Source organism: Panthera onca, chromosome A3 (assembly GCF_046562875.1).
Source record: "Panthera onca isolate mPanOnc1 chromosome A3, mPanOnc1 haplotype 2, whole genome shotgun sequence".
Lineage (NCBI taxonomy): Eukaryota > Metazoa > Chordata > Mammalia > Carnivora > Felidae > Panthera > Panthera onca.
Genome location: NC_138341.1, coordinates 99062754 through 99074975, shown reverse-complemented (window position 1 = coordinate 99074975; position 12222 = coordinate 99062754). Strand labels below are relative to the sequence as shown.

General features: G+C 38.9%; 1 protein-coding gene across 1 annotated transcript in view; it reads left to right on the top strand.

Annotated features, from left to right (window-relative positions):
* The window catches only part of MACROD2 (mono-ADP ribosylhydrolase 2), a 2034677-nt gene that overhangs the window by 1868223 nt on the left and 154232 nt on the right, over positions 1-12222 (top strand). Inside the window, exon 10 of the mRNA XM_060611757.3 lies at positions 9327-9368. Coding sequence (XP_060467740.1) covers positions 9327-9368 — 42 coding nt within the window. The remainder of the gene's footprint in view (positions 1-9326; positions 9369-12222) is intronic.

Here is a 12222-nt window from a genome sequence, read left to right as displayed (position 1 = left end):
GGGCTGATGGCTCGGAGCCTGGAGCCTGTTTCCGATTCTGTGTCTCCCTCTCTCTCTGCCCCTCCCCCGTTCATGCTCTGTCTCTCTCTGTCCCAAAAATAAAAATTAAAAAAAAAAAAAAAAAAAAAAAGGCTGTAACAAGAGATGAATAAGGGCATTATGTAATAAATACAGGGTCTATCCATCAGGAAGAGCTAACAATTATAAATGTGTATGCGCCGAATATGGGAGCCCCCAAATATATAAAACAATTACTCATAAACATAAGCAACCTTATTGATAAGAATGTGGTAATTGCAGAGGACTTTAACACCCCACTTACAGAAATGGATAGATCATCTAGACACATGGTCAATAAAGAAACAAGGGCCCTGAATGATACATTGGATCAGATGGACTTGACAGATATATTTAGAACTCTGCATACCAAAGCAACAGAATATACTTTCTTCTCGAGTGCACATGGAACATTCTCCAAGATAGATCATATACTGGGTCACAAAACAGCCCTTCATAAGTTTACAAGAATTGAAATTATACCATGCATACTTTCAGACCACAATGCTATGAAGCTTGAAATCAACCACAGGAAAAAGTCTGGAAAACCTCCAAAAGCATGGAGGTTAAAGAACACCCTACTAAAGAATGAGTGCGTCAACCAGGCAATTAGAGAAGAAATTAAAAAATATATGGAAACAAACGAAAATGAAAATACAACAATCCAAACGCTTTGGGACTCAGCGAAGGCAGTCCTGAGAGGAAAACACGTTGCAATCCAGGCCTATCTCAAGAAACAAGAAAAATCCCAAATACAAAATCTAACAGCACACCTAAAGGAAATGGAAGCAGAACAGCAAAGGCAGCCTAAACCCAGCAGAAGAAGAGAAATCATAAAGATCAGAGCAGAAATAAACAATATAGAATCTAAAAAAAACGGTAGAGCAGATCAACAAAACCAAGAGTTGGTTTTTTGAAAAAATAAACAAAATTGACAAACCTCTAGCCAGGCTTCTCAAAAAGAAAAGGGAGATGACCCAAATAGATAAAATCATGAATGAAAATGGAATTATTACAACCAATCCCTCAGAGATACAAACAATTATCAGGGAATACTATGAAAAATTATATGCCAACAAACTGGACAACCTGGAAGAAATGGACAAATTCCTAAACACCCACACTCTTCCAAAACTCAATCAGGAAGAAATAGAAAGCTTGAACAGACCCATAACCAGCGAAGAAATTGAATCGGTTATCAAAAATCTCCCAACAAATAAGAGTCCAGGACCAGATGGCTTCCCAGGGGAGTTCTACCAGACGTTTAAAGCAGAGATAATACCTATCCTTCTCAAGCTATTCCAAGAAATAGAAAGGGAAGGAAAACTTCCAGACTCATTCTATGAAGCCAGTATTACTTTGATTCCTAAACCAGACAGAGACCCAGTAAAAAAAGAGAACTACGGGCCAATATCCCTGATGAATATGGATGCAAAAATTCTCAATAAGATACTAGCAAATCGAATTCAACAGCATATAAAAAGAATTATTCACCATGATCAAGTGGGATTCATTCCTGGGATGCAGGGCTGGTTCAACATTTGCAAATCAATCAACGTGATACATCACATTAATAAAAAAAAAAGAGAAGAACCATATGATCGTGTCAATCGATGCAGAAAAGGCCTTTGACAAAATCCAGCACCTTTCTTAATAAAAATCCTTGAGAAAGTCGGGATAGAAGGAACATACTTAAAGATCATAAAAGCCATTTATGAAAAGCCCACAGCTAACATCATCCTCAACGGGGAAAATCTGAGAGCTTTTTCCCTGAGATCAGGAACACGACAGGGATGCCCACTCTCACCGCTGTTGTTTAACATAGTGCTGGAAGTTCTAGCATCAGCAATCAGACAACAAAAGGAAATCAAAGGCATCAAAATTGGCAAAGACGAAGTCAAGCTTTCGCTTTTTGCAGATGACATGATATTATACATGGAAAATCCGATAGACTCCACCAAAAGTCTGCTAGAACTGATACATGAATTCAGCAAAGTTGCAGGATACAAAATCAATGTACAGAAATCCGTTGCATTCTTATACACTAACAATGAAGCAACAGAAAGACAAATGAAGAAACTGATCCCATTCACAATTGCACCAAGAAGCATAAAATACCTAGGAATAAATCTAACCAAAGATGTAAAAGATCTGTATGCTGAAAACTATAGAAAGCTTATGCAGGTAATTGAAGAAGATGTAAAGAAATGGAAAGACATTCCCTGCTCATGGATTGGAAGAATAAATATTGTCAAAATGTCAATACTACCCAAAGCTATCTACACATTCAATGCAATCCCAATCAAAATTGCACCAGCATTCTTCTCGAAACTAGAACAAGCAATCCTAAAATTCATATGGAACCACAAAAGGCCCCGAATAGCCAAAGTAATTTTGAAGAAGAAGACCAAAGCAGGAGGCATCACAATCCCAGACTTTAGCCTCTACTACAAAGCTGTCATCATCAAGACAGCATGGTATTGGCACAAAAACAGACACATAGACCAATGGAATAGAATAGAAACCCCAGAACTAGACCCACAAACGTATGGCCAACTCATCTTTGACAAAGCAGGAAAGAACATCCAATGGAAAAAAGACAGTCTCTTTAACAAATGGTGCTGGGAGAACTGGACAGCAACATGCAGAAGGTTGAAACTAGACCACTTTCTCACACCATTCACAAAAATAAATTCAAAATGGGTAAAGGACATGAATGTGAGACAGGAAACCATCAAAACCCTAGATGAGAAAGCAGGAAAAGACCTCTCTGACCTTAGCTGTAGCAATCTCTTACTCGACACATCCCCAAAGGCACGGGAATTAAAAGCAAAAATGAATTACTGGGACCTTATGAAGATAAAAAGCTTCTGCACAGCAAAGGAAACAACCAACAAAACTAAAAGGCAACCAACAGAATGGGAAAAGATATTTGCAAATGACATATCGGACAAAGGGCTAGTATCCAAAATCTATAAAGAGCTCACCAAACTCCATACCCGAAAAACAAATAACCCAGGAAGAAATGGGCAGAAAACATGAATAGACACTTCTCTAAAGAAGACATCCGGATGGCCAACAGGCACATGAAAAGATGTTCAACGTCGCTCCTTATCAGGGAAATACAAATCAAAACCACACTCAGATATCACCTCACGCCAGTCAGAGTGGCCAAAATGAACAAATCAGGAGACTATAGATGCTGGAGAGGATGTGGAGAAACGGGAACCCTCTTGCACTGTTGGTGGGAATGCAAATTGGTGCAGCCGCTCTGGAAAGCAGTGTGGAGGTTCCTCAAAAAATTAAAAATAGACCTACCCTATGACCCAGCAATAGCACTGCTAGGAATTTACCCAAGGGATACAGGAGTACTGATGCATAGGGGCACTTGTACCCCAATCTTTATAGCAGCACTCTCAACAATAGCCAAATTATGGAAAGGGCCTACATGTCCATCAACTGATGAATGGATAAAGAAATTGTGGTTTATATACACAATGGAGTACTACGTGGCAATGAGAAAGAATGAAATATGGCCCTTTGTAGCAACGTGGATGGAACTGGAGAGTGTTGTGCTAAGTGAAATAAGCCATACAGAGAAAGACAGATACCATATGGTTTCACTCTTATGTGGATCCTGAGAAACTTAACAGAAACCCATGGGGGAGGGGAAGGAAAAAAAAAAAAGAGGTTAGAGTGGGAGAGAGCCAAAGCATAAGAGACTGTTAAAAGCTGAGAACAAACTGAGGGTTGATGGGGGGTGGGAGGGAGGGGAAGGTGGGTGATGGGTATTGAGGAGGGCACCTTTTGGGATGAGCACTGGGTGTTATATGGAAACCAATTTGACAATAAACTTCATATATTAAAAAAAAAAAAAAAAAAAAAGAAGAGTGTTAGGCCCCTCCCCCAATCTTCTGCTGGAATAGACCTTTAGTGGAACCTGAGAATTTGCATTTCTAACAAGTTCCCAGGTGATAATGGTGCTGCTGGCCCAGAGACCACACTTTAGACTAAAGTTTGTGAGAATATCTGTAATCTGTTTTGATTCCTTATTTTCCAAAAGACTGCACTAGTTATGGGAACACTGGTGATAAAGAAGTAAGACCAATCTCAAGTCATTGCAAAATCCATGGTATACTCTGCTTTTCAACAAACTCTGGCTTCCATTCAAGAAGGTGAAGTAGATATTACAGACTTGAAAGAGGTTAGACACTTCCTCCTGAAATGTACAAAGCTAACTGTTACTGAAAACTGGTTATTCATGGGACACCAGTGGGCTTTCACACTCATTTTTTATCAAAAGAAGAACTTTAGTTAGATTTGTACTTTTGGTGCAGAACTCAACAGGGTAATCTGACAGAGAGGGGTGCAGTGAATAAAGACAGCATCCATTATGAAATTAACATCAAAGAGATCCCTTAAGATGAAATGGAGCCTTAGCCCCTGGGCCATTTCTGCCAAGGAAAGGAAGCAGTGTTTCTGGAATTGGCATTTCTGAACACACAGAACCATACCATCTGATAGATTGCTCTCAATTTTGAAATGGTATTTGTATCACTTTGGCTAAGAACCTTTTATTTGATTTGTGTCCTCTAACAAAGAAGCATGATGCTTGAAGAACTGTTAAAAAGGCAGCGTCTCCGTGCCCATGCTCCATCAGTCCCGTAACTGCTTCCAAATTTTCAAAGACATTCCTCCTTATCTCCATAGGCTTATCCTCTTCTTTCACATATTGCTTTTTTTGTTCCCTGGTTGTAGTAGAAAAAAAAATCTTGCTAGAAATATGCTGCATAAATATGGCTCAAGTGAGTACATTTTATAGAATAATGTTGAACTAAAGTGGATTTCATTAATAAGTAACAGCACATTAGATGCTTTGTAGACCAAAAGTACTCTGCGCCAGATTTTAATATAAATAATACCAAAATATTAAAGCATGGATTTTATAGTGTATTAGTAAACTTCTCTTGTGTCAAAAAAAAAGTTCTCTCTCAAAAGCAGGTGTGTCATTTTCTGCTTAAAGTTGGTTAGTCACCCTGTAATTTTCAGGATAGAATTTAAATTCTTCAACCTGAGGTATTAGGATTCTCCAGAGAAACAACACTAATAGTGGATATAGGTTTAGATATAAATATAGATGTAGGTATAAATTTATTATAAGGAATTGGCTCATGCAATTATGGAGGCTGCCAGATCCCAAGACCCGCAGTCAGCAAGCTAGAGACACAAGAGAGCTGATGGCATAGTTCTAGTGGGAGTCTGAGACCTGAGACCCAAGAGAGCCAATGATGGTGTTTCAATCCAGATGCCTGCAGGCTTGAGACCCAGGCAGAGCCAGTGTTTTACGCTGAGTCCAAAGTCAGGAAAAACCCTATGTCCCCACACAAATGCAGTCTGGCAGTAGTTTCCTCTTCTTTGTGGGAGTGTAAGCCTTACACTTACTGGATGAGGCCCACCCACATTAACGGGGCTATCTGTTTTACTCAGTCTACCAACCAATTCAAATGTTCATCTTATTCAGAAATTTCATTCAGACACACCTAGGGTCAGGTCTGACATGTGTCTGGGCACTCCATGGTCCAGTTACATTGACACATACAACTGACCACCATACCCAGTGAGAAAGATCCTTCATGATCCAGCCAGAACAGGTCACTAGACCCATGGTTCCCCTGTAAACTCCTGCCTCCAGCCACGGAGAGCTAGTTTTATTTCCTTAAAAGCATTTTGACTGTTCATAACCATGTGTTCTCATAGATGTTTTTCCCTTTGTTTGAGTGTGGTTACCCTTTTCTTAGTTTGAATCCCCCCAGAAGCAGACCCTGAAGCAAGAATTCAAGTGAAAGTCATTTATTTGGAAGATAATCCCTGGAATCACTAGCAGGGGAGTGGAAAAGAAGAATTGGAAAGGGAAGGAAGGCAGCAGAGTTAAATTACAAATTAAATTAACCACCTGTCCACTGGGGTTTATTCCCAGGGTTGGGGTTGGGGTTGGGGAGGACTCTGGAAGAAGCTTCTGAATTAGCACACCTTAGGAGCAAGGGCACTATAGTACTTCTGTGCAAGTCCTGGCAGTCATTTGTGAAACACTGCCCTCTTGGGGTGTCAATTCCCTGATATTTCTCCTGTGGCCTCCAGCAACCCAGAGAAAGCCCTCAGGTGGAGATCTGGTGGCTGGAAATTGGTCTGGCCAGCAAGGAAGTGTCTAGGAACAAGGGCTTGTAGGCAGGGCACCCATATTTACTGGGAATCTACTGCAGCCTTTCCTTACCCCCAGATAATTCTGAATCTCCCTTTAGGATTCAACTTAAGCCTCATCTATTCTGAAAATCCTTCATAGACCTCTCTGACTTAGCTGCTTCTTGTCTGTTTCCCAGTAAAACCTCTGCTTACCTGCATCAGAGAATCTGTTACTTCCTCTTCTGATTGTTGTTTTATTTTTCTCTGCCATACACTTCTTTGGGAGTTTTTGAGGGAATGGATTGTCAACTGTATCTTCACGGTCTTCCATGGTTCCAACATATGGTGTTGGTCAATAAATGGTTCTTTAAGTTGTAAAAGTAGTAATCATAATGGCACCATAACACGAATAGCCAGTATTTATTGAATGCTCATTCCATGTAAGCACTTTACATGTATTACTAACCCTAGAAAGTCATACTAGGGTATGACTGAGGATACTTTTATTATCCCTATTTCCCAGGCATAGGTTTACATAATTTGCCCAAGATTACACAGCGATTTATAGTTTGGCCTGCAAGTAAACCCAAGCAATCTGAATCCAGATCCTGAATATACTCTTAACCACTATATGAATAAATGAGTGAAATGAATGAACAAATGAATAATGACATCAAGTATGATCCTTCAACACCTGGAGACATTCTAAGGATGATGCTATCAGTATAGTCTATAAAGTTCAAAGATCAGCTCTAATGTCACATTTTCCAAAAACCTTTCTTCATAACCTGACTGGAAGCAGCTATCCCTCCCCTGATACCTTTTGTGATGGCCCTGACTACTCTCTATTATATATTCAAATTGATCTACATGTCTTGCTTTCCTTACTAATAATGTTTGTAGACAATTGTGTCTAGATTTGTCTTGGTATTTTATTTCTCCAAACACAAAGCTACACCTACAATAGGCTATGGAGGAGTGTTTGCCAGACAGACAAATGGATACATAGATGACAAGCAAAGAGATCTTTGACTCTTCCTTTATCTTTTCCTGGAAACTGTGGAGACTTTTTTTCATCCCACTCTGATTTCCAGAAAGTCTGATGGTCTAGATATTTTAGATGCTCTGAAAAATAAAATTTTATTTAAATCTATTAAGTTCAGGGAAGAATCTGTGAAGAGTTTACTTTGTAACATTTTGATAATAATTTAGTTAGAGAATTATATTTCTAAGAGAAAGATATTCTTTCTCCCAAAATTATATTCAGAGAAAAAAATGAAAGAAATAAAGTATACATCTATTCACTAATGTTTCTAACAATTTGAATGGAAAGAAATTTACTTCTTTATAATTTTTTTTAACGTTTATTTATTTTTGAGACAGGGAGAGAACAGAGCATGAACGGGGAGGGGCAGAGAGACAGGGAGACAGAGAATCGGAAGCAGGCTCCAGGCTCCAAGCCATCAGCCCAGAGCCCGACGCGGGGCTCAAACTCATGGAGTGCGAGATGGTGACCTGAGCTGAAGTCGGACACTTAACCGACTGAGCCACCCAGGCGCCCTGAAATTTACTTCTTTAAAAATTAACCATGGCCATCAAGAATTATTTTCCTAAAACCTCAACTTAAATACATTTTCCATTCCCAGTGACTGGTATATCTATAATCTTCATTTATAATTAGCACTTTGAAGAATGCCACATTGTATAAATTTGGCTAAGAAATGACTAAATTTAAAGCGTATGTCTGGGTGGAAATTACAAATCTTTACTGAGTCCCCATTGCTTGCAAATCATCATTTGGAAGCATGTCCTACAATGTAAGAGGTAGATAAGAAATATAAACACAGGAATTCTCCAGTTTGACTAAAAAAATCAGAGAAAAAATTTTTAAAAACCTCAGAAATATTATTCAGCAGAAATTTCTTTATGGATTTTAATTTATAAAATTAACATTAGGTCCTAGAGAATACAAAGGAACATAAGACATAGTCTTTAGCTTTGCAGAATTTATGATGTCGAGATGGGCATCTGAAGGATACATATTTTAACAAGTAGACATATGATGTGGTGGTAATAATAAGTAATATTTAGCATTTAATATTTCAGTAACTGTCCTGGTGCTTTAGGTGGTATTATCTCATTTAATCCTTACCCTTTTCATTAGGCAGACAGGAATCCCTGCAACGTCGTAAACCAGATCAGAGCTCTCTTTTAAGATGGATTTTGCACCTGTGTGTAAAAGAAATTGGAGTCAGGAGTGAGAAAAAAAGAAGAGCAGTTAGGAAACCACAAAATAGGGAAGGCAAATGGCAGAGTTTGAATCGAGTTGCAGTGATGTGAATAGAGAGGAGAAAATGTGGAAATAAGACAGGCAGGATTCATACTGCCTGGATGTAAGGAACATTGAAGGAGAAGAGATGACAACATATCAAAAGTTCAAAAAGCAAACATGTCACCCAGAGGGTAGAGGAAGCACGTGTCCTTGCCCAATTAATGGGGGTTTCACTGGGATGAGTGGAATTGAATGGGAATGATGCCAACTGGGGCGGGCTGGGGGGTGGGCACTTGAACATACATGGTTAAAGGTTTAGATTTGCACATGTAGGAAACTAGCACTTTCCACGGTGCTGTGCAGGGAATGGGTGCTGTCAGCCTAAACCCAAGTGGTGAGCTCCACATTTCTCAGATACTTGACATGAGCGCGCATCCCTTTCATTGACAGAGAAAGTGCGGCATTTGAAGTGTGCGATTTTTATTTTTCATCTTTTTAGAAATTGAAATGACCAAAGTGACCATGCATTACTTGCATAAGTAAAACAAATGATTGTGTATGTACTTTGTTATGCATACATAACAATTTTTAAAAGGAAATGTGAACCCTAGGTGTTAAATTGTGCTGTGATGTATATTTACATTACCTTGTATTAACTTAGCATAATAATATAAGACAATCGAAATGCATGTTCTAACACTCTTTTCTACTGAGTTCTTTTTGGCCTTTGAAGTTGTATTAGTCAAACTGGAGAATTCTGAGCTTACTATCTTTCATATGAGTGTTTCTTTTGTCTTTCCCCCCCTTTTCTAAATAGATGATAATAATGAAGAAGATGTTAACGTGAAAGAAGATTCAGGTATTAAATTTATGATTTTTTTTCTTAAAGGATAGGCAAGGATCATTTTGTTGTTTATGTGCACCTCACAGTTTTTCAAAGAAAAGCAAAATAAGGTTAATAAAATAGGTGAAGTGGGATATGAATACACTTATCTAGATGATCACTGAGTAATATATGGAATTGTTGAATCACAATATTGTATACTAAGAACTAAAATAACACTGCATGGTAACTATCCTGGAATTAAAAGAAAAGAAAAAGATACAAATGTACAGTCGAGGTCATAAAATAAAGAAGTAATTGTGCTAACTAACCCTTATGGCTAATACAATTAGCATATTTAAGCAGTAAGCTTCCAGCTTTCTGAAAGTTCCATTTTTACAATGGAACCTGATGTTATAATAAATACAGTTGTGTAGCAAATCATCCCAAAGCTTAGTGATTAAAGAACCTGCTTATTATGCTCATATATTCTGTGGGTCAGGAATTCAGACAGAGCACAGCAGGGCTGACTTGATCATGCTGCTCTACAAGGTCTGAGACCTCATCAGGAAGCCTCAATGGCTGAGTGCTGGAATTGTGTGAAGATTTGTTCACTCGTATGTCTGGCTGGCAATTGATATGCTGGCTTTTAGCTAAGACCTCAGCTCAGGCAGTCTTCTGAAACACCTGTGGTGGCCTTTCTATAACCTGGGCTTCCTCACAGCATGGCAGCCAGGCTCCAAAGTGGTTCCTCTAGAGACAGCAAGTGAGCCAGCAGGAGCTGTACCTTTTTAAGACTCAGCCTCAGGAATCCCAAAGAATTACTTCCACAAAAATCTTTTTGGAGCAGTCATTAAGAAACCTGCCCAGGCTTATGGGGAGAGAAAATAGGCTCAATATCCTGACAGGGAGCTGTGAGGTTTTGTAGAGCATGTAGGACCTGAAAAATTGCTGTGGCCATCTTTGGAAAATACATTGGGTACATATGATATATTGTTCTCACTATCAGAAATTAAGATGCATGCCTACTTCTCAAGAAAGACCAGTGTTTGATGAGAGAAATCTAGTGGTTACAAGCTTTGGATCTGCTTGACTATGCTTGACTCTGAATGCAGGAATCAATAGCCCTGATTTCAATCCTAGCTCCTTTACTTACTGACTTACTACTTCCTGACTTTGGGTGAAAGTTTTCTCTACAAGCATCAGTTTACACCTCTAGGGGCAAAACTACTATAATACAGTCTTGTTTGGGAATTAAATGAAATATCATACCTGAAATATTTCTTGGACCTTAGTAAACACTCAATAAATTATTGCTTTTTTTTTTTTTTTCCTTTCTCACTCTAACAGATATTGGAGGGTATAGAACTTAATTCCACGGTGTAAGAACTCCATGTTCCCAATTTTGGCAACCACACTGTTCTAGGCCTGAAATAGGACTGGGTTTCAAAATCAAAACAGATATCTTAGAGGTCCTGATTTTGTGTAACCCCCTCTTTGATGCCAGAACTCCATACATAAATCACCGACAGCACAGTCTGAACATCTCCATTAACAGGGAGCTGTTTAAATTCCAAGGCAAACAATCTCGTTTGACTAAAATGGTCCTTCTCCTTGTTAAGTTAAATCTCTATCCCTCCCCTGACTTCCCACTGTCTTTGTGGAAAGATAATCGTTCTTTTCTTCATAGCTGCTCACTGGAGCAATGTTTATAACTTCTGTCTAGCTTCAGCTTCTTCTCCAGTCCAAACATGTCTGATTCCTATGGTTCCCTCAGCCTCTCCCAGGGCAGTGGGTTTGAAGGGTGGACAAGTAGAGGAAGTATCTAAAAGCCAGGAATGAAGGAGGTAGAGCAGGATCTGTAATAGCAGCTGCCAGTTCCCTACCTATATCCCCTTGGCCCTCACTATTCTTTTACAAGACCAACAGCTTTCTAAGGAAAGCTCTTGTGACTCTGCAATCAGTGTTTCTTGCTGGTCATGAAAGCACACTTGAAGTGCCAGGAAGTTAATTTCCCTGGAGTAGCCCTCAGCCAGTGATAGGCAAGAGCTGGTTGACCCCTGAAGGACACATCGGAGGCATATTGTATTCCAGTGTCATCCAGTAGAAATATAATGTGAGCCTCAAATGTGAGCCTCATGTTTAATTTCAGATTTTCTAGTAATTACATTGGAAAAAGTAAGGAGAAATGAGTGAAATTAATTTAATAATATTTTAGTAACATAATATATCCAAAATATAATGATTTCAACATATAATCAATCTAAAAATTTTATTAGTCTGATATTTTACATTGTCCTTTTTTTCACACTATGTTTTTGAAATTTGTGTGTATTTTACATTCATATCTAAATTCAGACTAGACACATTTCAAGTCTTCATTGGCAACGTGTGGTACTGAACAACGAGATTTTTTTACCATCACCCAAAGGTCCTCAGTAGAATTGAGCCCTGACTGTCCACAGTGGAGCTTGCTCACGCAGTATTGGGTGCCTCTCCTTTCTTGTCTCACCTCCCTACTGCCCTCTGGCACTTTCTGGGATAATCTCTTACATTAAGTATTTGAACTCAATAGTTGTCTCAGTGTCTTTTGAGAAAATCCAACCTAAGACAAAGACTCTGCTTGTCTTTTGTAAAACATTAAGCCCAAGGTGAAATTTCAATTAGAATATCCATCCCTATACTCATGTGGGATGTCTTATTATTTAAAAGAACCATATGTTGAAAAAAGACTTTAAGGGGTCACCCGCATCTTGATTTAATTCCACGAACTTAATGTTAATTTCTGCTATTTTCATTTATCCTGCTCATATGAAGTATCCTTGGAATATCCTTCAGCCATGGGGAGTACTGCCCTTTCAGCCAGCCAGTTTAAGGGCCTTATCTTGCT